At 42.5% G+C, this 27,340-nt stretch overlaps 2 protein-coding genes across 2 annotated transcripts in view; one reads left to right on the forward strand and one right to left on the reverse strand.

Annotated features, from left to right (window-relative positions):
• The window catches only part of rpgrip1 (RPGR interacting protein 1), an 82,723-nt gene extending 62,596 nt beyond the window's left edge, over positions 1-20,127 (forward strand). Inside the window, exons 22-24 of the mRNA XM_060900113.1 lie at positions 19,397-19,481; positions 19,683-19,810; positions 19,890-20,127. Coding sequence (XP_060756096.1) covers positions 19,397-19,481; positions 19,683-19,810; positions 19,890-19,975 — 299 coding nt within the window. The 3' untranslated portion in view covers positions 19,976-20,127. The remainder of the gene's footprint in view (positions 1-19,396; positions 19,482-19,682; positions 19,811-19,889) is intronic.
• A 2,600-nt stretch (positions 20,128-22,727) lies between these two features.
• The window catches only part of LOC132867295 (uncharacterized), a 33,177-nt gene continuing 28,564 nt past the window's right edge, over positions 22,728-27,340 (reverse strand). The window contains exon 9 of the mRNA XM_060900112.1: positions 22,728-27,241. Within this exon, the coding sequence (XP_060756095.1) occupies positions 27,228-27,241 (14 nt within the window). The 3' untranslated portion in view covers positions 22,728-27,227. The remainder of the gene's footprint in view (positions 27,242-27,340) is intronic.

A 27,340-nucleotide genomic window follows, 5' to 3' on the forward strand; every position in this document is an offset into this window, starting at 1 on the left:
TGGCAGAGAACCACCTGGCAGCATTTCTGGGAGGAGGAACTCCTGCCTTTTCTCACTCTCCTTGCCCCCCCTATCCTGGCACTGTGGAAAAGGGGGCCAATTTCCCTGAAGCCCACTCCCTGAACCCAAGTCCCTCCCCATTTTCCCTTACCCCCTCTTACCTCTGTATCCATGCTGCCACTAACCCCCTCTCTCTCCACAGGTGGAACCATTCGTGCTCACCATGACTGGGACAAAGCCCGGGCAGGTCCGCAGGCATGGAGGAAAAGTTGGGCATTTCCAAAATCAGCATCCCCTTAAGGAAGTGGGGATTCCGATCCGCATTCCTGATGCACCTGGGGATTCCCCTGATCAAGCAGGAGCATACAGAGTGGCAATGAGTATTCAAGGGGGTACACATCAGGCTTTGGTGAACTCAGGTTATAATCAGACCACAGTTCATCAATGCCTGACTCAATGCCAGGCACTGGGAAGTGCACAGCTGGTGAAAGTGAGGTGTGGACACAGAGATATTCAAAAGTGTCCAATGGTACCCATTACTATCCAATTCATGGGTGAAAAATAATATGGAGGCAGCAACTAGTCCTTGCCTCACCCATCCACTAATCCTGGGAACAAATTGGCCAGGGTTTAAAATATTAATAAAGCATTTGTTTGTGGATGGGTCCTATGATAAAGCACCTTGGTGGTATTCAGGTGCAGCATTATCTGGGGAGGTGGTCCCAGGGCTGTCGGCATCAGCTCCAAGTCATGGGGACACAGAGAGTAGGCAGGGTTCTGCCCCGAGCTCTCTGCAGGGATTTCCCTCAGGAGCAGTCATGAGATGAAACTATTGGCCCTTTTCCACTACCCTTTTTCAGCTCACTTCAGCTCGCTTTAGCTCACTTCAGCCCGACACGGCTCGCGTTTCGACTACCTAAGAACAGCACGACTCAGCTTGCTTCAGCCCTGCTCAGCCCCCAAAACTCGCACGGTTTTGGAGTAGGGCTGAAGCGAGCCAAACCGAGCTGAGTGGGGCTAGGGGCGTGAGGAGACACTCCCCTGTGCACTGATTGGTGAGGAGGAGTGTCCTCACATGCCCACACTCGCCCCGCGAGCACGCTGGGATCTGTAAACACCGTAAACCCGGAAGAATAATAATTACGAATTACGAGAATTTCTGAAGCCTTATGCGCCTCGCCTCATCTATACGCTCTTGCCAGTATCTGTGGGCGTTGTCGGTGACAACAAGCCACAGCACCAAGACCAGCAACACTAACGACTCCATGCCCTCCATGTTTATTGTTTACTATCCGGGTCGTGAGACTACCGCTTAAAAGGTCACTGGTGTCACTGTTTGCGCCACCTAACGACATCACGTGACGTCCACCCACTTTCGCTAACTCCACCCAATGTGTCCACCCACTTCCAGCCAGCATGGTTCAGCGCGGTTGTAGTCGAAATGCAACTGCAACAGCCCCACTCAGCTAGACTCAGCCCAACTCAGCACGGCACGGCTCAGCCCAACTCAGCCGCGTTGGTAGTGGAAAAGCGGCATATGAGGCACTCTCTTTTGACCACTTGAGAGTAATCAATAGTCACAACCTCCAGCCTAACATTGCACTCTCCTACCCATATTTTCTGTGATTAAAGATAGGTTATATCAAGTGTCTCAAGGAAATTGAAAATGAATGCAACTGGACTTGGGTTTAAGTCTTTGAAGGCATTTCACCTCTCATCCAAGAGGCTTCATCAGTTCACTTCATCAGCTTGTCTTGACTAGATTGGGCTAGTCTGACCAGGTGGTGTGACTATCCAGGTATTTAACCTCTGTGGAGTTATTCTTAAGTCCACTGATGTCATTGTTTCTTTAGTGCTCCAGGGTGTGATAAAGTCTTTGGTGTCAACTTCATTAGTGCTCCATTCTATTGTAACAACAGTCGTTTGGGGTCATTAGAGTTGCTGGAGTCACATGAGGGCCATTTGTGAATGGCTGTGGTTCTTGGAGGCTAAGGCTACATCCACACGACAACGGCAACGAGATGTTATTTAAAAATATATCGCGTCCAAATGGGCAATGATCAGTAAAATATCAGGTCCATATGGCAACGCAACGCTTGCTGAAAACAATGCAATACACATGCCACACCTCTAGGGGCGCTGTAAGACGGTCCCTTCGGAGACACCAGAACAATAGAAGAAGTAAGGACGCATGCGCATAAACTATTATGCGCGAGACTTCATATTAGCCACAAAGTCAGGAAAATCTGTTCGTAAAATTACATTATAATGACCAAATACAATGAAAGGTATTTTTCCAGTCTCACCTGTGAAAGGTAATCCCATGTGATCTCGTTTCGACGGCAAACCTGTTGGTACAGTTAAACGCAGCTAATCTTTATTCTCCGCTTTGACCTTTCCAATATGGCGGCGAGGATGACGTATGATTCTACGCGGAAGGCGGCGTCTTTAATGGTCCGGAATAAATTGAATACTACACGTTGAAGGATTAATTTGCTGTTTCTCACCTGTGAAAGGTAATCCCATGTGATCTCGTTTGGACGGTAAACCTGTTGGTACAGCTAAAGGCAGCGCATGAATCTTTATTCTCCGCTTTGACCTATCCAATATGGCGGCGAGGATGACGTACGATTCTCCGCGGAAGGCGGCGTCTTTAATGGTCCGGAATAAATTGAATACTACACATTGATGGATTAATTTGCTCCTCTACGCCCTTTTTGAGGAATGTACTGTAGGACTAAAACCAACATCTGAAGAGGTGAGATCGCTCCTTTTTTCCCCTATTTTTGCTGGCGGGATTGACTCTGCCCTAAGGGCAGAGTCTCTCTCTCTCTCTCTCTCTCACTTTGCACCATTACACAATAAATATTCACAGTGAAAATATTTTGTAAGCGCGTTTCATGAACCAAGTTATAGGATTTGTTGACACCTCGCATCGCATCGCAATGAGAAGATCATTGGCACTACTGGTGTTAAGAATCGGACCATTTCATAAATGAATATTTTGCTGTAGAGCTGCAGTGTTTGTACAATTGCATGTTTTTGCTTCACTATTACTGTCACTATTCTGCTTCTTGCATTACTACTGTGAACTAACACTGAACATAATAATAATAATAATAATAATAATAATAATATCCAAGCTCGTGTTTCACTCTCACTAGTGCTCTGTAAGGCTTTTTCCTGGTGATATCCTGGTGATATTCGTTACACTTCTACCCGGCGTGAAGCACTCACAGTCATGTGGTTGTGACGTCATCGTAAACAAATCCGTTCTACTCATCCAGACGACTTCACAACGGCAACGTTGCCAGATCTTTCCACTCTGGAACCCGTTCTCAAAAAGATTGCGTTTTGGGCACCCAAAACGCCGGTGCCGTGTGGACGCCAGGCCTAAATGATAAGCAATTGTATCGGAGTCACCTGAATCCGTTGCCGTGTGGACAGGGCCTTAGGTGTGAAATCTCCTGGGTAGGGACAAAAGGATAGCATTGTAAGTGGTAGATAAGTGGTGTCACAGACCTCTTTCTTTGTGTGAGGGAGGGTTTTTCCAATTTCACATAGATGGCTTCCTTTACTCCTGTTTCAAACCATCTGTCTTCCCTGTCTAATGTGTATTTTGCTGTCCTCAAAGGAGTGTGCCTTTTTGTTTGTAGGTGTAAATAGACAACAGAGTCTTGGCATGAAGAGTTGTCCCTCCGGTGTTGGGCTACATGTTTGTTTAGTAGAAAAACCACCCCGCAACAGAGGAAGAGGTCTGCGAGGAGGTCAAGGCTTTATAGCCAACATGAAATCTGTGTTTGCTCAACTAAATGAATGTTAAGGGGAAAGTTGTTGCTGAACATGCTGTTTGTACTTGCAGAAATCCCTCCAGGAAAGTTAGCTTGTGGTTAGCTATTTGGAATTCAGCAAGCTATAAAAACATTGTATATGGACTTTACAGAGCTCAATCCTCCCATCCATCCATCCATCCATCCATCCATCCATCCATCCATCCAGTGTAATATAGTCCTTTAAACAGATCTACTCTGCTTCCTTCCTTCCATATATAAATCATTATAATGACAACCACGTAAGAACATATCATGTAATATAGATAGCCCTTTATCTGTTTGCCGTATAAAAATCAGCACACACAAATGCCAAAATACTGTAAATAGCCCAGAAATATGTTTTGAACTTAAATTCTTACTTGTGGAAGGTGATCCCTCTTGAGTTCCAATATCTGTTGGAATAATGGGTGCAATTCATTACAAAGTATTCATGTCCCTTACAAGGACTTTTGCCCACTTACTTTTCTGTCATTTTAAAGGACACTGAACAATCAACTTTCCAACATGGCATCATAACGAGCCCAGGGCACACCAATACATTCAATGCAGTGTGTGTCCCTTCTAGCGTATTATTACAGCCCTAGTATACTTCAGCAGATACCGTAGAGCTTCTAGCAATGCAAAAACAAATATGTGCATGGGTGTCTCTAATACATACTTGATTTTTGCAAGTTGAACGCATGCGCAATACCACTAGTGGTATACTTAGGCCCTGTCCACACGGCAACGGATTCAGGTGACTCCGATACAATTGCTTATCGTTTAGGCCTGGCGTCCACACGGCACCGGTGTTTTGGGTGCCCAAAACGCAATCTTTTTGAGAACGGGTTCCAGAGTGGAAAGATCTGGCAACGTTGCCGTTGTGAAGTCGTCTGGATGAGTAGAACGGATTTGTTTACAATGATGTCACAACCACATGACTGTGAGTGCTTCACGCCGGGTAGAAGTGTAACGAATATCACCAGGATATCACCAGGAAAAAGCCTTACAGAGCACTAGTGAGAGTGAAACACGAGCTTGGATATTATTATTATTATTATTATTATTATTATGTTCAGTGTTAGTTCACAGTAGTAATGCAAGAAGCAGAATAGTGACAGTAATAGTGAAGCAAAAACATGCAATTGTACAAACACTGCAGCTCTACAGCAAAATATTCATTTATGAAATGGTCTGATTCTTAACACCAGTAGTGCCAATGATCTTCTCATTGCGATGCGATGCGAGTTGTCAACAAGTCCTATAACTTGGTTCATGAAACGGGCTTACAAAATATTTTCACTGTGAATATTTATTGTGTAATGGTGCAAAGTGAGAGAGAGAGAGAGACTCTGCCCTTAGGGCAGAGTCAATCCCGCCAGCAAAAATAGGGGAAAAAAGGAGCGATCTCACCTCTTCAGATGTTAGTTTTAGTTCTACAGTACATTCCTCAAAAAGGGCGTAGAGGAGCAAATTAATCCATCAACGTGTAGTATTCAATTTATTCCGGACCATTAAAGACGCCGCCTTCCGCGTAGAATCATACGTCATCCTCGCCGCCATATTGGATAGGTCAAAGCGGAGAATAAAGATTCATGCGCTGCCTTTAACTGTACCAACAGGTTTACCGTCCAAACGAGATCACATGGGATTACCTTTCACAGGTGAGAAACAACAAATTAATCCATCAACGTGTAGTATTCAATTTATTCCGGACCATTAAAGACGCCGCCTTCCGCGTAGAATCATACGTCATCCTCGCCGCCATATTGGAAAGGTCAAAGCAGAGAATAAAGATTAGCTGCGTTTAACTGTACCAACAGGTTTGCCGTCCAAACGAGATCACATGGAATTACCTTTCACAGGTGAGACTGGAAAAATACTTTTCATTGTATTTGGTCATTATAATGTAATTTTACGAACAGATTTTCCTGACTTTGTGGCTAATATGAAGTCTCGCGCATAATAGTTTATGCGCATGCATCCTTACTTCTTCTATTGTTCTGGTGTCTCCGAAGGGACCGTCTTACAGCGCCCCTAGAGGTGTGGCATGTGTATTGCATCGTTTTCAGCAAGCGTTGCGTTGCCATATGGACCTGATATTTTACTGATCGTTGCCCATTTGGACGTGATATATTTTTAAATAACATCTCGTTGCCGTTGTCGTGTGGATGTAGCCTTAATCAATATAGTCAATGCAATATAAGTAACAGCTAAACAGTAAACAATTTGTGCCCTATTTAGTTATTATGGAATATCTATGGCTGTGTGTGTGGCAGTGGGGGCATGGTCAAGCATCAGCTGTGGGCAACGAGGAGTCAGGTAGAACCAGCAGGTAACGATGAGTTGATGGTGTTTGATTACTGGTCATTTACTTGTGTGCCTTTTGTGTGTTCTTTCAGAGAGAAACCAGTAATCCGAGAGAGAGCTGAATTATCCAGCACCTTGTGTAAAAAGTAGAGAGAAAAATAAAGTTGCTGAAAAGAGATCTCGAAGTTAAAAATAAAGCGTACCTTAAGTTTTTCAACTTGTCTCCCATTTCCTCATTCCCTGAGCTGCAAGATTTTTACACTGCAATAACTAAAAAACGAACTAACACTAAAAAATAAGAACTAAATTAAAACTAGCCAGTTCTTCAAAATAAAAAGTAAAACTTCTTATTGGCCATTTCTATTGGCCAGGGATTTATGCTGATGTCCGCAGGTGGTGTGCAGCATGTTGCGAATGCCAGCTGGTAAATCCAGCGGCCACACCAGAAGCTCCCTTGTGCCTATTGCCACTGATGGAGATCCCCTTCAAAAGAATTAGCATGGATCTCATCGGGCCATTAGATCGATCTGCATGCGGGTATCACTTTGTATTAGTCATTGTGAAATTTGCAACGCGAAACCTGGAAGCAGTGCCTCTCCACAATATCTCAGCATGCAGTGTTGCAGAGGCACTCTTCTGCATTATCTCCCGAGTCAGGATTCTGAAAGAAATCCTGACTGTTCAAGGCACTACATTTATGTCACGCACACTGTGCTAATTATATGAATTATTTGGGATTAAATTGATTTGGACTAGTGTTTATCATCCTCAAACAGACGGGCTGGTCGAACAATTTAGCCAAACACTTAAGAACATGATTTGTAAGTTCGTTCACGGGGATGCTAAAAATTGAGAGAAGTGGCTCAACCCTCTGTTGTTTGCAGTGCATGAGGTCCCACAAGCCTCCACCGGGTTTTCCCCTTTTGAATTGCTGCATGTACACAACCCCGTGGTGTCTTAGACATCATTAAAGAAAACTGGGAGGAAGGGCCTTCTCAAAGTAAAAATGAAATTCAATACGTTTTAACCTGAGAGCAAAACTCCATGCACTGAGTCACATAACCCAGGTGAACTTGATACAGGCCCAAGAACATCAATCTTGCCTGTACAACAGAGGGGCATGGCTATGGGAATTTGCCCCAGGAGATAAAGTCTTCATTTTACTGCCCACCTCAAGTTCAAAATTGCTTGCCAAGTGACAAGGGCCCTTTGAGGTCACACAGCGAATTGGGGAGGTCGACTATGAAGTCAAACGGCCAGATAGGAGTGACATGTCAATGTCAACCCAATCTCCTGAAACCGTGGAGAGAAGAGGTTCCTGTGGCTCTGGTGATGGTAGTTCTGGAGAAGGTGGAGCTGGGACTGGAGGTAAGTCCAAAAAGTGCAGCCCAATTCACCCCGGTCCCCTGTGGAGACCACCACTCACCATCCCAGAGAGCACAGGTAATTGGGTTGCAGAAGGAATTCTCTGATGTGTTCTCGCCCCTCCCTGGTCACACTAACCTCAGAGAACATCACACTGAGACTCCCCTGGGGTGGTGGTGCACAGCTGCCAATATTGGCTCCACGAACACAAGACAAATGTGGTTTGGGATGAACTTCAAGCTATGCTTAAAGCATATACGCAGAGCCATTTACTCACTTTCATTTATAAATGCCTTGAGACCTCAAGAATGGCACAGGAATAGTTTTAAGCATTAACAATAAATCTAATATAGTAATTTTTACGATTAAAGTGATTCATATAGGTAACGGTCTGAGTGAATGACCTTGACGTCCATAACGTCACAGCAGAAAGTCTATTGGTCTCATTGCCATTTCCGCTATGGACCCTTTTCACGTGACATCACGACAAACGCGGCCGCCATTTTGGACATGTACTACCAGTAGTTTACCACAGCCAACATTGAGGAACGGCAGCAAAGAAAGTGTTTATTTTCAGCAAGACTTCCATCATGCCACTATATTGTTGTGCACCTGGATGTAGTAACCATCAACAAACAAGGCAAGGGTTATCATTTTATTGGATCCCGGTAGATGCTGACCGACGGAGAAGATGGATAGCGGCATACCAACGCTTGTGTAGTGACCACTTTGTTGGAGGTAAGACGAATAAAATTAGCCAGAAAAGGCATTGCATTGCTGTTAACATTCCATTCTAGTTTACTGTAATTATGATCTGGCAGCTATTTACACCGGATCCAGTGTAAATAGCTGCCGGAGCCAACGTCCGAGGTTCCGGAGCGCGCTAGCTTGCGGCCGGCCGGAGCGCACTCAGGCAAGCTTGGACGTTGGCTCCGGCAGCTATTTACACTGGATCCAGTGTAAATAGCTGCCGGAGCCAACGTCCGAGGTTCCGAGCGCGCTAGCTTGCGGCCGGCCGGATCGCGCTCCGGCAAGCTCGGACGTTGGCTCCGGCAGCTATTTACACTGGATCCGGTGTAAATAGCTGCCAGATCATAATTACAGTAAACTAGTAAATACAGTTTTCTGCATCTCGCTCCTTTTTCTTTTATGTTTGTCGCCTTCCTCGCATTCAAACCGATTCGAGCCGAAGTCCACTACATGTCCAAAATGGCGGTCGTGTTTACGAAGGTCACGTGACTGAAAAGGGTCTATACTAAAACACAGAGCTGACTGCAACCCTGATTCTCCATTTTGAGCTAATTTATCACCATGCCACGTAGATGTGTTTTAGGCCAGTACAGCAACACAACAGAAGATGGATTTATGTTGCATTCATGGCCCAAGAATGTTCAAACTGCAAAGATTTGGATGCGTTTTGCGAGAAGTTCACGGGCACATTGGGCGCCTATGAAGTGGTCTCTCCTCTGCTCTGCACATTTTACTGAAGACTCGTACGAGACCTCTGATCTGTTTAGGAGCGTTGGCTATAAGCCTGTATTGCAAGAGGGTGCAGTACCAGCAATTAAAGAAAACTACAAGAAAAGGAAAGTATTTATTTTTTTTTTTTTTTAAAGGAAAGTGAGTTCAGTTGCACCAGTCCTTCCGGAGTGAGCCGAGGGTTGTTGCTAAAACCCGGGATGGAACGGAATGGGACATATCGCTTGGGCAGTGACCTCCCTGCAGTTGATGCTAAAATCTGTGACATCCTGTTCCATCCCGGGTTTTAGTAATTGCCTGAGCCCAGCAGTAATGGTGGAATACACAGTATGAAGAAAAGTGAATAAGTGGAGCAGCCGTCTTATTTCTAAACTGAATATTGCTGCCATCTCTCCCTTACATGGAAGAAGTGACTGAACGGAGAACTGAACAAACAACTGAAAGTCAGATGGTTTCAAAAACAATTGACCTTCAAGAAGCGAGAACACAGACGGGGAAGCTCCGACCAGAGGTGGAAAGTAACGAATTACATTACTCGCGTTACTGTACTTGAGTAGCTTTTTTGTGTACTTATACTTTTTCAAGTAATTTTTAAAGAGTGTACTTTTACTTTTACTTAAGTATGTTTTCTTTTAAGTAGTGTACTTCGGTACATTTTACATCACAACCGTTACTGAGTAAAAAAAAAATAAAATAAAAAATAAAAAAAGGCTAAAACGGAGAAGGGGAAATGTGTTCTGGAAATGAATCATGGGAAGGACAGTTGTCGCGCGCGCGAGTCTCACACAGATGATGGCGGACATGCACCGGCGCTTTAAGGGGGGGGGCTTCGGGGGGCTCAAGCCCCTGGGCCACAGCCAATCAGGGGCCTTGTAATATTAATAAAATAATAAACTGTCGGAATCGTGGGCCTACATTAATGTACGGATAGAAATAAGGTTAGAAATAAATGAGCACACAGTAGCCTGCTGTAAGAGACATGGTGGATGTGGTTCGCGAAACGAACATCCACAACCGGACCAGAATAAAATGTAACAAAATGTAATGTCACGCACGAAAGCGCGCCAAAGACTGCAGACTACTGAGACACAAATTTAGAGGCTTTGAAAGATGAAGCGTTCACATGTTAGCGGGGCGCATAAAAGGAAAAAAGAGAGATGCAGGTAATGATAGAATCGTTGCCTAAAGTCACAGACTTTTTTAAGGTAAGGCTCACCAATCTGTTCAGAATATCAGCTACTTATCAGTTATCAGCCTACCAGCAGCTAGGCTATGTGCAGCTAGGCTAGATATGCTATGATCTGTCCAACAGTAAAATAAATCAGTTGTGATTTGAATACGTGTCGTGTGATTTGCGTTATAATCCTGTTAGTATAATAGCATATTTCGATGGGGATAATAAAATGTCTAAAACGGCATCTACTGAAGAAATTGATGAAAAGATTGTAGCCTATAATGTTCACAGTTCGGGCAGCAGACAGAGTAAGCATACTGAGGGGAATCGCAATACAAAGCTAGCGCAGATCCACATTTCTCGCTAGCTGTGTTGGGTGTGTTGTTAACCCGTGTGGATTTAAGTGAAATACTTGAGAAGTTCTGTGGTCAAGACAACATTTTAAGGTAAGGACGCTTGATTATTAATGTTTGCCCGCTGTGGCTTGTTGTTGACGAAAGGCCCACATGATTTTGCCTTATGCAGCTACTGCTAGCGTCATGCTTTGAACTAGGTTAAGCTCATTTGCGCTAAAGGATGGGTTTATTGAAGGACTTTGATGTAGCTAGTTTCTTTTTAAAAAATCGTATGCTCAAAACAGTATGCCCGTGTTCATCATGTTTAACTTTTTTCTTGCTGGAGTGCGTGAAATAGGGCTGTGCGATGTCCCCTTAATTGGCATCGACGATGTTTACAGTGCAAACATCGTGATGAACGATCATATCGTGGGTGGGGGCGGGGGCGGGGATTTTAATACCACATTATTAAATATATTATTATTATTATTATTATTATTATTATTAAAAGTATTAGATACTCATCCGAGGCTTTGGCATGTTAAGAAAAAAAAGCGCTAGGTGATGTGGAATATTTGGCCTTGATAACGGATATGTGGTCCAGCTGCAATATGATGCCCTACGGTATATGTCAGCTACCGTACATTATGTGGCCCGAGAGTGGGCAATGCAGTCCAAATGCCTGCAGACAAGTTTCATGCCAGAGACACATTCAGCGGACAATTTAGAAGACGCATTGCGCGAGACACTTGCCGAATGGAAAATAGAGGAGAAAAAGATCGCCTGTATAACAACGGGGCGAATATTGTCACAGCCATCAGGCAATTGAAATGGCCGTGGTTAAGTTGTTTTGGGCACAATTTGAACCTGGCCATAACCAACTCGCTTGCGCAACAGAGGGCCAGTACAGACCGAGCGTTTGGAGTTTGCCGAGCAGTCAAAACTGCGTTTGCGCACAGCTGGCTTCGGAGAAATGAGCTGCGCAAAGCGCAGGTGGAAACAAACCTCCCCGAGCACTCACTGATCACGGCAAGATATTAATCTGCTCTAACAATGAAAGACTAGTATTCAAACTATGAGAAGAAACTACACTTAAGCTATTACTCATTGTTTATTTACACCATATCAATTGAAGATGCGTTTCGGCCTTTAGTGCGCACTTGAACGCGCTAATTTTTCCAATTTATTAGTGTTTGAATTATTGCACCAGCTTTTAAAATCATGATTTAATATTGTTTTTTTACTGTCTTTACATTTGTCAGAATCACCTTCATTCTTCCATTTGGTTTGACATTATGGCTTAGAGTGGACCATTTTGAGTCTGAAAGTAGGCCTATTTACCAGATTAAAGTTATTTGACTTCTGCCGAAGTCTGCGCTTCACTGCCGTTTGATAAGGTGCAATATTTCCCGACTGTTAATAGTGGCTATTTGTTTGAACAACATGACAAATTTTACATTAAAAGTATAGTGTAGGCTAAAAAATGAAGTCAAAATTTATTATTAGTGGCATACTGTATTTGTGTAACCACATGTTATGTTCACTAGCACGTCCCTGCACCATAGCCTACGTGAACAAGTGGTAATAGGATATTACTTTATAATGATTTATATAATTATGTATTTATAATAATATGTTATATATTTATATATTAAACAAAACTAACTAACTAAACTAACAAAAAACTAACTTTTTAGGTTAAATAGGCCCAGATGATACCGTATATGCATGATTATGACAGGAGGGGGCGTGGTATCACGATGGTGGCTCTCCATCATGATGGATGACCACCATCGTCGATGGACGATGGCATCGTCTATCGGCACAGCCCTAGCGTGAAATATTGTTGCAAGTGGTATTTTGATGCAGTCATGTCAAAAAGGCAGTTGAATGCACGGTCTCATTCAAGGAGAAGGAAGACTTGCATGATGCTTGAACATAGATCGGTAAAATAGACCCTAGTAGGACTTGGTTTCGTGTATTTCGGTCTGTAGAGTTATGAGTTTGGCCGCTGTCCATGGTGTTTACGTTTCATGTGGCCGCCGAGCCAAGTACCTTGACTTGCAGTGAAAGTTTGTTTTCATGCCGCCGAGCTATTTTTATGTATTTAATTTTTTAAAAGGACTTGTCTGTAGGTGTGTGTGTTTTATGTTTACAACACATAGGTCTACATTATAGCGCACGCAGGCTTGTGTGGTTATCTCTGGCCATGCCCCTGCGTGAAAGTTACGCAGTATCACTGTCCTGTCCGTGGTAATAATCAGAACTGGCTCTGTAATGATAATGCGTGCGTTCTTCTCTCCCTCTGTGGTCGGATGTGTTGAGCGATGTGAGCGTGGGCCTTGCGCAGCTACCCTGAGCCAAACGTAACCTATCGTAGGCTTCTAGGCTAATTACGCACTTACACTGTAAATGCTTGACACGTATTGCAAATAAAATAAGAGTGTTTTCCTGGCCAACGGTAAAGGTAGGGTTGACAGGTAGCCTATGAGGGGCCTAGCCCCTGGGCCACAGGTGTTGATAAAGCGCCCCTGCGGACATGGAGGAGACCGAGGAACCTGTGGTGGATGACCCTGCAGAAAACGCAATTTCTTCCAGTAATGAAGTGCACCCCTGGCCCTACATACGTGATCACTTCAGCTTCGTAGAGAAAAGGGGTGACAGTTTCATTATGCAATGCAGATTATGTGTGCCCAAGAAGACAACCATTGCGGCATACAAAAATTCGACGTCTAATCTGCGCAAGCATGTTGAGGTAAGTATTGTCATTGGCATCATAATCACGGGCGCAGATAGAGGGTGGGACGGGTGGGATTCATCCCACCCAGATTTAAATTCACCTCGTTTGGTCCCCCCCCCCACTTATAGGGAGGAAAAAACGTCTATGCTGTCTTTCTTTGCAGAAGGCAAACCTCACGGAAAAATCAAAAGACTAATTACCATTCGGTTTATTGAGGTGCACAGCAGTGTATACATAGTTGCAACAACTCACATAAAACAAAACAAAGACTGATATTCGGTTGGTTGAGCTGCGCAGACTGCACAGGTTGCAAGCTCGAGCTTGGTTGCTATGGTTATCCACAACAAGTCTGACAGGCATATCGGGGTTGGGGTTGGTTTGCTGGCAGCTTTGTCCCCCCCAGTTTTTTGTCCCCCCCAGTTCAAAAAACGTATCTGCGCCCCTGATCATAATGTTTCCTTTCCATAGTAAAGCCGACAATAGGCTGGTTATATTCCAAAAATAGTGGATGGCATTGCTAATGTTGAAGTAGCAACCTGTTGGTACTGTAACATAACGGTAACTAGTCTGTTATTTGGTTGGCTAATCATGCAAGCAAGTTAGCTCGCCAACCTGACGTGATCAGTCCTCCTACCATTCTACATCCAACAGGCCAGAAAGGAATACTAAGCAAAACAAATAATGTTTGAATTGAATTGTTCAATAACACACAGTGCACACAGGCAAGCTACGAGATTTCGGTGCAACATTTCACTTTCATATTTCGTGTACAATGCTTTGTGTGTGGTCAGGGCGATGTAAACGACATGACTGTGTGTATTGACCTTTTTTGTTTGTCTCAGTTTTAATGCAGCATTATCCTAAGCATTCAATTTGATACACTTCCTTTAAATAAAACATCTGGGTTGAGATGTACATATATCCTTGTTTCCTCTTCTTTTTCATTTTTGCACAACACAATGGAGGCAGAAAACACCCATTGTTAAAAGTAACGTTTTACTTTTACTCAAAGTACATTTTAAATGATCTACTTTTTACTTTTACTTGAGTAGATTTTTTTTGTCTGGTAACTTTACTTGTACTTAATTTCATCAGAGTAACAGTACTTGTATTTGAGTATAATATTTTAGTACTCTTTCCACCTCTGGCTCCGACTCTCATTTAGATTAAAAAAAATGTTGTTTACCTGCATTTAGATTAATACATGTAACTTGTATTGTGTGTTTAAGTTACTGGTATAAGATTATTTAATTTGATTCAGAATGTAATCGTCTCAGTTAATCTGATTATTTAATTAGCCTTTTACGTTTTATCAGTGAAAATACATGCATGTACATGTATGCTGCATAAGTTATAACACCTATCCTGTTTTAATGAGAGTCAACCCACAATCAGTGAAGTCAAATCAGTCTTAGTTGAGCAAGTCGGTAACGGTATTTCTTACTTTCACCATAAATTTTTACAACCCCGATTCCAAAAAAGTTGGGACAAAGTACAAATTGTAAATAAAAACGGAATGCAATGATGCAGAGCCTAATCTAGGGCGCATAATATGCGTTTTTTATCTGTCTGTCGCACATCCACTTTTTGGGCACGAGAGTGATATTGCATATCTATTCATTTTGTCGCGCATTTATAAGTAGAGAGCGTGTAGTCACGTTTTACTTAATCTTGTGCGTATCAATTTGTCAGCACCAGCTAGCAAGCACTGCGGTAAATATAGCATTGTTTACACACCAATCGGAAAATATCGGAAAGGACCGAAGTATTCCGAATGGTTTATTTAGCGGGTAAAACAGTTTTGTAAACTATTACATCATTAGTCACTGAACCGGAAGACAGTGTATCTCAACCGATTGTGTGAAGTGTTTTAAAAATACCCAAAAGCACATGGCATATCGTTCTGTCTCATCCAAACATAACAATAAGTTTGTGTACAAATATGATCTTAGAGTAATTATATGACAGTGTGAAGACATACCAAGTCATTTGATTCTGATTGATAATGGTTTTTGAAGTTTGAATTTGATATTTTCCTAATGCCAATATACAATTAGTTTGATAATGTTTGGTATTATGTAAGTTTTATTTTAAAATATTATGAAATATATTTAATCTGTTCTTGTGTAATTGTAGGTACTGTAAGATTGTAAATGATAGAGATTATATACTTTTTAGGAAGTCTGAATTTTGAGATTATCTCCAGTCATTTATGTCAAAATCTAGTTTAAACATAGGTAGATTGTTTAATGTTTTTCACTTTCATGAAAGGTGGTCTGAACAAAACAAATATGATAGCATTTTTAAATATTTAATAGTGATTTTATTTTATTCAGAAAGTCAGATTTTTCATCTTATTATTAATTAATAGTGGCAAGACTACATGGATTATAGACTTAACTATATCAAATGATGTAATATTAACCTAGTCATATTTGATAGGCGTCCCTGATTTCCATAAAGAACTTCAAATTTTGATTCCTCTGACCACAGAACAGTTTTCCACTTTGCCACAGTCCATTTTAAATGAGCCTTGGCCCAGAGAAGACGTCTGCGCTTCTGGATCATGTTTAGATCCGGCTTCTTCTTTGAACTATAGAGTTTTAGCTGGCAACGGCGGATGGCACGGCGAATTGTGTTCACAGATAATGTTCTCTGGAAATATTCCTGAGCCCATTTTGTGATTTCCAATACAGAAGCATGCCTGTATGTGATGCAGTGCCGTCTAAGGGCCTGAAGATCACGGGCACCCAGTATGGTTTTCCGGCCTTGACCCTTACGCACAGAGATTCTTCCAGATTCTCTGAATCTTTTGATGATATTATGCACTGTAGATGATATGTTCAAACTCTTTGCAATTTTACACTGTCAAACTCCTTTCTGATATTGCGCCACTATTTGTCGGCGCAAAATTAGGGGGATTGGTGATCCTCTTCCCATCTTTACTTCTGAGAGCCGCTGCCACTCCAAGATGCTCTTTTTATACCCAGTCATGTTAATGACCTATTGCCAATTGACCTAATGAGTTGCAATTTGGTCCTCCAGCTGTTCCTTTTTTGTACCTTTAACTTTTCCAGCCTCTTATTGCCCTTGTCCCAACTTTTTTGAGATGTGTTGCTGTCATGAAATTTCAAATGAGCCAATATTTGGCATAAAATTTCAAAATGTCTCACTTTCGACATTTGATATGTTGTCTATGATCTACTGTGAATACAATATCAGTTTTTGAGATTTGTAAATTATTGCATTCTGTTTTTATTTACAACTTGTACTTTGTCCCAACTTTTTTGGAATCGGGGTTGTATTTATATGACTTTGGTCTATAGCTGTCAAAGGCCTCGGCCTTAAAACCGGTTCCTGCTGTGACGTCATGCACTCGGGGCTGGCTGGCTCAGTGGGGCAGCTCGAATGCCAACTTTGTGGTTGATTTTAACTCTCAAAAATATACATTTTTTTATTCCCATTTATGCAGCATACAAGAGTCAGGGATAGAGATACTATCCACTCAAATTTATTTAAAAATAAAGGCTCTGCGTATCTCCTTTAAGTTGGGAGTAACTGAGGAGTCACACAGTGACCGGAGTAACCTGGTGGTCTTGGTTGCCAAGACCGATGGGTCGGTCCAGTTCTGTGTAGACTATAGAAAAGTCAAAGTGGTGTCTAAATTTGACACATATCCAATGCCCTGCATTGATGAACTGCTCGATCAGTTAGGCATGGCTCACTTTTACTCGACACTGGATTTGACAGAGGATGGAGATACTATCCACAACATTGGCAGATCCCCTTGACTCCATTATCCTGTGAGAAAATAACCTTTTCCACTCCATTTGGCTTACACCAATTTGTCACCCTTCCTTTTGGGTTGTTTGGGGCTCCAACAATGTTTCATTGTCTCATGGACCAAATTCTCCACCCCCACAATGTGTATGCAGCGGCCTACTTGGATGATGATATAATCATTTATAGTAATGATTGGGAGCGGCACCTACAACATCTGAGGGCGGTTCTGAAGTTGCTGTGGTGCACTGGGCTCATAGCAAACCCAAAGAAGTGTGCAATTGGACAAGTGGAAGTACAGTATCTGGGCTTCCACTTGGGTCATGGGCAGGTGCATCCCCAAATTGATAAGTCTGCAGTGACTGTGGCCTGCCCGAGACCCAAGACCAAAAAGGGTCCTGGGGCTGGCTATTATAGGCAGTTTGATGCCTAACTTTTCAGACATCACCAGCCTGCTGACTGACCTCACTATAAAGGGGGCGCCAGATCCAGTCCAGTGGACGGAGCCATGCGAACAGCCTTTTGCTCAGGTAAAGGTGGTTTTGTGTGGGGGCCCACTGTTGCATTCTCCTGACTTTTCTCCCCCTTTTGTTTAACAGACCGATGTGTTGAACAGAGGGCTGGGGGCTGTTTTGTCCCAGGTGGCGGGGGGGTAGGAGCACCTGGTGCTGTACATCAGCCACAAGCTCTCCATGCAAGAGTTGAAGTACAGCACAATAGAGGAGGAGTGTCTGGCCATCAAGTGGGCAGTCCTCACTGTCCGCTACTACCTGCTAGGACGCCCATTCACTCTCTGTTCCAACCATGCCCTGCCCCAGTGGCTCCACCACATGAAGGATGCCAACAAGCAGATCATTTGTTGGTATCTGGCCCCTCAGCCCTTTAAATTCAAGGTGGTCCACAGGCCAGGGGCACAGATGGTGGTGGTGGAGGGTGTCCAGCTGCAGGCCGGACGGCTCCATGGCCTGAGTCGGGCGGTGGGGGTAATGTGGCAGCAGGGGTGTGGTTGAGCATCAGCTGTGAATGGTGAGGAGGCAGGTTGAACCAGCAGGTAACGTGATAAGGTGCACCTGTGTCAAATTACTGGCTGTCTATTAACCTGTGTCTCTTGCAGACAGTCAGGAATGAGAGAGAGAGAGAGAGAGAGAGAGAGAGAGAGAGAGAGCTATGACACCCCATCACGTGAATATTTAGTGTGTCTGTGTCATGAAAAGTGTGCCAATAAAACGAACTCACCTGTTCTGAAGCCTGCTTCGTGTTCCTCTGTTTCCCAAGTTAGAAAGTTGTTACAATGGCCCATATGTTATTTCATAATTTTGATGTCTTCAGTATTGTTCTACAATATAGAAAAAAGTCAAAATACAGAAAATCCTATGAATGAGTAGCTGTGTCCAAACTTTTGACTGATACTGTATACGTCTATCCATCAGTCATAACCTCTTATCCTGTGTAGGGTCACAGGCAAGCTGGAGCCTATCCCAGCTGACTATGGGTGAGAGGTGGGGTACACCTTGGACAAGTCACCAGATCATTGCAGGGCTGATGCTGTACATAGACACAAACAACAATTCACACTCACATCCACACCTACAGTCAATTTAGAACCACCAATTAACCTAACCTGCATGTCTTTGGACTGGGGGAAACTGGAGCACCCAGAGGAAACCCACAAAGACATGGGGAGAACATGCAAGCTCCACACAGAAAGGTCCCTGTTGACCACTAGGCTCAAACTCAGAACCTTCTTGCTGTGAGGCGATAGTGCTAACCACTACACCACTGTGCCACCCTGATACTGTATATATGGCCAAAATGAGTCAACCAGCTGCATAATATGAGGCTCTACCTTTACCCCTTTCTACTTTACACATTTAGTGATTTGCTTCCAGTGACTAATTCTCTGTCACTTTTGGCTAATCCATCTATTGAAAACTTTCCAGCCCCAGTCAATGTTATTGCCACTAGTACCCAAACTCAGCATATTACCTCTTTATGGCTTCTCCATCACTGTATTAGCAGGGTATATGTTTATCTGCATAATTGTGTTTTTTATACAATTAAAGCCCTGTGCACTCATATCCAAGTGTCTGCATTTGTGATCATTATTAAAATCTCACCATAAAATTAATTGATGGAGAACAGAAAATGTTTTTGTTGGAAGTTCTGTTGGTACTGGGAACATGAAAATAGAGTGTGTTATGTGCTTTAAAATCTATTTGTAAAAATCACTGGTGAAAATAATGAGAAGAAGAGTGGAGACTGTGACAATGAATGCAAAAGCAGGAACTTATACAAGATCCTGTTAAGACCTGTTGACGGGACCAATTACTACCTTCAGAGTTTAGCAAGATCACTGTTATTCTTTATTATCCCTTATTAACCTCATATCTCTCTCTCTCAGTCATACATGTTGACTCCATGAGGGCAGTGCCTCTGAGGCAGTACCTCTATACTATGCTGGAAAGGACCGATGCTGGACAGGGCAGGTAAGCAGTCATTGAAACGGAGTGAGTGACTGGGATTATGCCCTTAATTCTCTCTGATGAGACTAATATAGCATACATAGAATACAAAGATAAAAGAAACTTAATTTGACAAATGTAGGTAGCAAAAACAATCAAAATTATTTCAAAACAAAATGCAATCCCACAGAAAGTGTTTTTTCCCTTTCCCCACTTACCACTTAGGTTAAAGTTCACTGTGGTCAGTGAGCCGTTGAATGAAGAAAATGAATGTGTGGATGTTGGTCATGCCTACTTGGACTTGCAGGAATTACTTCTTAGAGGGAATGATGTAACTGAAAGCCAAATTGATAGTAAGTGCCCTTTTAAAATTATATTGAAGGTATGACTGTATCATCCTCATAAATTCATTTTGAGTTTTGTTTCTCTCAGTTGTCAGAATGGATGGTGATCAGGAGGTGGTGGGGAGGCTGAGAGTGTCTTTAGAGGCTGCACAAGCTTTAACCAGAATCTCATGAGAGTACCCCAACTAGGAAGACTGGAAAGAGAGAATGATAGACACAGAATGCAGAGCAAAAGGAAGAGGCCAGAAAAAGAGTAATGAATTGAGAATAAGAAATCCTAGTTGTTGATCTTGATTAATTTATCTGAAAATCCTAAATAAATTCCTTGACAGTGATATCAATAACTGGTTGTTTGATACACAATGTGCAGTTTAAAGCTGTTGTAAGCGATATAGCCTACAATAGAAGAAGAAGAAACCTTTGTCACATGCACACTTCAAGCACAGTGAAATTCATCCTCTGCATTTAACCCACCTGAAGCAGTGAACACACGCGCACACACACCCAGAGCCGTGGGCAGCCACACCACAGCACCCAGGGAGCAGTCAGGGGTTAGGTACCTTCCTCTAGGGCACCTCAGCTTAACATCCCTATCTCAGTTTCATACATTCTCTCTGTATCTCAACAAGCACACAGTGTAACGTGTATGTAGATGTTACATGCAAGCAGTTACACATTCCAGATCCAATAATTTAGTAGTGGCTACACTGAATGAATTTGTAGAATTAGTAACATATGCCACAGACAGCAATTCTCAGAATGGATGTTTTTCATACACAGAATGTACAGTAATGGCAATGCTGACATGGTTCATTTGTTTGGCAGATTTAAATACAAGTTGAATCTGACCCAAGTGTGATAGCCTGAAAGGTCTAATAGCCAGACGCATTCATGAAAAATGATGGATGATAGAGGAAATGATCAAGTGTTTGGGGTCTCTTTCTAAAGCATATGGATGACTTGGCATGGTAGTGCATGCGGTCTTGGTGCTGGAGTCATGTAGTCATGCAAGCTGGAGCACATAAGGAGGCTGCCGCTCACTAGAGATGCTGATGATGGGAGCCACTTCTTTTGGTATGGGTAAGCAAGTCACTAGTACTGGAGTTTGCTGGTAGAGACAGAGAGCAATTTAGCATCTGTATCATGTTTCACCATACTTGCCTGACTGAAGATAAGGCATAATTTTATATCATCCAGGTGTCCTATTATTGAGCTCCAGCCCCACTGAGTTGGTCCACCCCACCCCTCTACTATGTGCTTGCCAGTGCTTCCAAACAATGGTGCCAGAGCAGAGCTGTTCCTTCTGAAAGAACAGTGCAGATTCTGCAGTTCTTTCAGCACCACTGTGGTGAGGAGTGCTTCAGGATGACAAGGAGTGCTTGCCCGTTTGTGTGCAAGGGCCACCAGCCCACCATCATTACAGTACTCCCCCTCAGCTACGAGCCAGCTGCTGGTGGAGACTGGGCCCAGAGCACATATCTCCAGGACAGACCATCTGTATTCCCGTGGTGGACCCTGGCTTGATGATGTACCTGGAAAGAGAAGTCCTGTACCAAGAGAAAATATCAGGTTTCTATTGTTTGAGTCTTTAGCTTTGGCTATCCATTGTAATGGGTCATGGTCTATGACAAGGGTGAAGTGTTGTCTGGTCAGGTAGTATTGCAGTTCCTCGATGGCCCTCTTAAGGGCATAGGCTTCTCACTCTACAGTGGCATACAACCATTCAGCAGGTGTCAGTTTTCTACTCATGTAGACAATGGGGTGTTCCTCTCCACTGAATTTCTGTGAGAGAACTGTGCCTAGGACCATCTCAGCTGATGGAAGTGTGGGTTCCTCAATACTGGGGAGCTGGTGAGGGCAAGCTTGAGAACTTGAAATGCTTCCTTGGCCTCAGCAGTCCAGCAGACTTTATCCGGCCTTCTTGGTTAAATCTGAGCGGGGAGAGGACACAGAGGAGAAGTTAGACGCAAATTGCCTATAGTATCCAGCTAGCCCAAAGAAGGCATGTACATGCTTCTTAGTTATGGGTTGGGGATAGTTCTTGACTTCCTCCATTTTTTCTCATGTGGCTTTAATAGTCCTCAACTAATGCGGTAGCCCAGGTACTGTGCCTTTGTTAGAACCAGGTGGCATTTACAGGGGTTCACTGTTAAGTCAGCTCTGTGAAGTCTGCCCAGCAATTCACTTAAATGGTGTAGGTGGTCTTGCCAGATGTAGGAATGGATGGACATGTCATTGAGGTAGGCTGTTGTATACCTGGTATGCAGGTATGCTGATGTCCAACAGTTGCTGGAATGTTGCCAGGGCCCTGTGGAGCATGAAGGGGAGTACCTGTTACTGCCAGTGGCCTGTGGGGTGCTGAAGGCAGTTTTGGGTCCCATAGCCGGGGTGAGGGCAACCTGCCTATAGTCCTTGTTAAGGTCAAGTGTGGAGAAGAATCAGGTTCTCCCCAGGTGCTCAATGAGGTCATCCACACAGGGCACTGTGTAACTGTCATACTCAGACACCTGGTTCTTCTGAAGTCTCGCCTTCTTAAGTTGTTACACAGCCAAAGACTTCCATTGGGTTTGGGGACAGTGACGATGGGGCTGGACCAGGGGCTGGTGGACTTCTCAGTGATCCCATGGTCAGGATTTTTTGCTCAAATTAAAGTGGAAATTAAACAGTAACAGAGCTATTACATTATCTAAATGGAAACAATTTCATCCACTGAAATCAGTCATAAATGTGTGTTGTAATAAGATTGTAAGAAAACTCCTCTTGTTGCACAGTTACTGCAAGGGAAAGATTAATTTATTTAAAAGCTTAGATAATGGAAAGCAAGCAATCCAGGGACCAAAATTGTAAGAAAAACAGACATTGAGTCACGCATCTTTATATAAAACAAACAAACAAACACTCCTAAAACTATGGCATAACTAAGATGCAAACACAAATAACATTTTTATATGAATGGATGGACTGTGAAAATGAAATGAAACTCAATATTACCATAATAATATTGGGTAACAATAATACCCAATAAGATTGGGTTACTCTCTTAACCAGTTAGCTGCCTGAGACCCAACACGGCAAAGTGGTGGTAGATTTAAACAGAATAAACAAACAACTTGTAAGTTCCTCTGCACAACAGAATTCACAATTACAAATCAACTGAAAGCACATCAGTATTCAAAATGATTGCTTTCATAGCTTTGTCTTTGCCATGTTGATCTGAGGAAGTGTTCAAAGTATTTGGATGGTTGTAGCATTTAGAATTCTTCTTAAGGTTTTAGGAGTTCCATGGGTCTCATGGCTAAAGTTTCTTGAATGGTGAATCTTTCTGTTGCAGATGGAAAGCAGTTTGTTTTAGCAGTGGAGGTTTGTAAACAATGCCACAGCTTCTGGTAACAAAGTTTTGCATGATGGTTTTGGTGTGAGCTAGTCATGCACTAGTCATGAACTAGTTTTATACTTGGTTACAAAATGTATGGATAGACAAATACTAAAGCAAATTGCATCTCAGATTTAAACTGGGAAGAGTCAGCACTTCAAAATGACATCAACACATTTAAGGAATCTTTATCCACTCACAAATTATTAGTTATTTGGCCTAAACATAGATTACCAGTAAAAAGTTTGAACACACCTACTCATTCATAGGTTTTTCTATATTTTGACTATTTTTACATTGTAGATCAATACTGAAGACATAAAAATTATGAAATAACTTATGGAACATACATGGAATTACGTGGTTAAAAAAAGGTGTTAGAAAAATAAAATACAGTACTGTGCAAAAGTCTTAGGCACTCTTAGGCCAAGTTTACATTAGACCGTATCTGTCTCGTTTTCTTCGCGGATGCACTGTCCGTTTACATTAAAACGCCTGGAAACGCCGGGAAACGGGAATCCACCAGGGTCCACGTATTCAATCCAGATCGTGTCTGATCCGGTGCTGTGTAAACATTGAGAATACGAGGATACGCTGTGCTGAGCTCTAGCTGGCGTCGTCATTGGACAACGTCACTGTGACATCCACCTTCCTGATTCGCTGGCGTTGGTCATGTGACGCGACTGATGAAAAACGGCACGGACTTCCGCCTTGTATCACCTTTCATTAAAGAGTATAAAAGTATGAAAATACTGCAAATACTGATGCAAATACTGCCCATTGTGTAGTTATGATGGTCTTTAGGCTTGCCATCCTTCCACTTGCAAGTGGTAAGTGACTTGCGCACAGCGGCTCAGTCCCGAATCACTGCTCGTGCGCTTCACTCGCGCTCTCTGTGAGCTGCGCAGGGCCGGAGTGCGCACCCTCCAGAGGGCACTCGCTGTTCAGGGCGGAGTGATTTGGAGCGCAGCCGCTGAGGAGGAAGCGATGAGCCGCACTGACACATTTCAACTTACGTGCCGAATTAGTCATGTGATTAGCGTATCCGTGTATTGGCGTTGCTGTGTGCACGCGAATCGTGTATTGGCGTTGCTGTGTGCATGCTAATCATTTTTAAAATCGTTAATCTGATGATCCGCTGATACGGTCTAATGTAAACCCCACCTTAAAGAGTGCCTAAGACTTTTGCACAGGAATGGGCAGAAGCCAAAACCCATGTCAATTGACAACGTATAGTAATAGATTTTGCACAAATATGACTGCATATTATTGCGATATCGGATATGAACACTAACATTCCAAAAAATAAATAAATCAAAATACAGAACATTTTAGTTTTGTTGAAATAATATGCTTGCATTTTCTGGCCATATACACTGTTTGCTAAGTACCCATACACTTCCTGTTTTATGCAGTTATCTAATCAGCCAATCCCTTGACAGCAGCACAATACATAAAATCATGCAGATACAAATCAAGAGCTTCAGTTAATGTTCACTTCAAACATCAGAATGAGAAAAATTGTGCTCTGTGTGACTTTCACTGTGGCATGGGTGGTGGTGCCAGATAGACTGGTTTGAGTATTTCAGAAACTGCTGATCTCCTGGGGGTTTTCACACACAACAGTCTCTAGAGTTTACACAAAATGGTGTGAAAAACAAAAAACATTGAGTGAGCGACAGTTCTGTGGGTGGAAATGCCTTGTTGATAAGAGAGGTCAGAGGAAAATGGCCAGATTGGTTTGAGCTGCAAGGAAGGATATAGTAACTCATATAAATCACTGTTTACAACCGTGGAGAGTAGAAAAATATCTTCTGCAACAGCAGACCACACATTGGGTGCCACTCCTGCCAGCCAAGAACAGGAATCTTCGAATCAAGAACAAGTTCCTATTAAAGTGGATGGTGAGTGTACACTGGGCAGTGTAATTTATTACATGCTAGCTGAGATAGGCTTGCAAAGTTGCAAACATTCAAGGCTTATCTGGCAAAGGATTGACAAAGAATGATCAAAAGGTTTAGCATGAGATGAATTTATTTATTTGCAGGCTAGCCTGAGATGGAACGGAAATTGATGACTTGTCATTCGGAAAAAGAACAGTGACACAGAAATAACACCGATAAGGTTATAGCCTATGTTGCAATCTTTCATAAATAACATTGGCAGGGATGTACACTGTTGTTGTCACTGTTTTCCCGTTAGCCAGGAGACAGATCACTACTTATGTCTTGAAGTAAGTATGCTCAGACAATTTTTTTTTTGCAATATTTTGCACAAGTACTGCACACCACTCTGAATGGTAGCATGCTAAGCTAACATAACCAGAACCACAGACACTATGCTGCTAACGCCAACATATCTAACGCTTGAGGAGGCTAACAGACAAAGAACAGCTAGCTAGTCAACAAAATTTTATGTCTTCTTTTGGCTGCTCCCATTAGGGGTCACCACAGTGGATCATCTGCTTTCATCCTGTCCCAATTTATGATCCAGATATTTGATTCCCAGTTTGTCCAGGCTTGGGACCAGCACCAAGTATGCACTGGCTTGTGCAACCCCAGTGGCTGGGTAATTTTACCTAATCTGCACGTCTTTAGACTGTAGGAGAAAACCCGAGCACCCAGAGGAAACCCATGTAGACATGGGGAGAACAAGCAAACTCCACACAGAAAGGCCCCCATCAGCCATGATGTTTGAACCCAGAACCTTCTTGCTAACTTGCTAACCACTGTACCGCCAGCTAATCAACAAAACGGGCTGCGTTCCCATATTCTTTTTTGCTTTGGAAGGTTTTTTTGTTTGTTTGTTTGTTTTGCACCTGCACTGTGTGAATGCATAACAAAATTCACCTGAATTTAATTACTTGTAAATATTCCACATTGTATTTTACTTTAGCTGACTACTGAGTTTGTCAGTTTAAAAATGCACACCATGAGGTTTAGGATTTTTCTTATTTTGGATAATAGTGATAACATTTATACCCTATAAATGTTATGAAACACACCATATAAAATCACAACATTCATTGATATTTAAGCTTCAATCAGGGGAGCATTCCAGAAAGCAGGTTTAACAAACTCTGAACTTTGTGTTGATGAACCCTGAGATGTGAAACTCCATGTTTTTGATTACAGAACAGCTGACCTGAGTTAGTTCAGTCACTTCTGAGTATGTTCACTCCAAGTTGTGTGTACAAGACGAATATAAAAAGCCATCATCAATGGAGTTCTGATAGAATGATTCACCATGGTAACCTGCTAGATGGGGGAAAAATTATCGTTCTGCTTCTGGGTTTCCCAAATTATGGAGCTGCACAGACTGCCTCTAGGGGATACATAAGACAAAAACTGTAATAGAAGAAATTAAAAGTAACAATTTTAAAATAATCTAAAATAAACAGTTTGAAGTGGGTATTTTTTTTTAGTTTGCATGCATTTAAAATATCATAAAATTTCAGTGTACTGTAGTCTAATAATTAGACTAGAGTATATTAAAATCTGATTCTAGACTCTAATGATTACATAGCACATCTAATCAAGGTCTCAAAATTCTCTCCCGATGTAAGGCTATGTGAATTAATTCGGCTTCAACATCAATTGGGTTAACGAGGACACATCAAGTTGCTGCATCAAACTCAGCAGGAGGGAGGAAATGGTGAGAAACCCAGGGTTTGATTTTGGGTGGGTGAAGAAAAAGGAATGAAAGAAAACCTGCCAGTGAGCAGGTCAGTTTCATAGTCTCTGTTATCGTGGAAGCCAAGTTACCTCTGGAATGGAAAACCCAGCGTTTCCCCCATTTCAGGGTTAACAAACAGAGTTTTTCACTAAACCTGCTTGCTGGAATACCTACCTGGCATTTAATTTAATTCAGACAACACACATGCACTTTTCAGACATATTTGGTGTGTTTTTGAATATATAACAGTGAGGACGTAAAGGGAGAAAATACGGGAATTGCATAAGCGGGGGAAAAAAATAAAATCTTGACTGTTCCATCAGACATGGCCATGTTTAGGGAACAGAATGGGATTCTGAGATGTCTGTATGGCTCTTCTCATTTGTCCATGACTGTTGGGAAACATTTGGTAATTATTGTTAGTGAAATTAAGAGAAAAAGAAGACTTTATATTTTATATAATCTTTTATAAAATGTATGATCATAATTTC

The sequence above is a fragment of the Neoarius graeffei genome, chromosome 19, assembly GCF_027579695.1.
Source record: "Neoarius graeffei isolate fNeoGra1 chromosome 19, fNeoGra1.pri, whole genome shotgun sequence".
Lineage (NCBI taxonomy): Eukaryota > Metazoa > Chordata > Actinopteri > Siluriformes > Ariidae > Neoarius > Neoarius graeffei.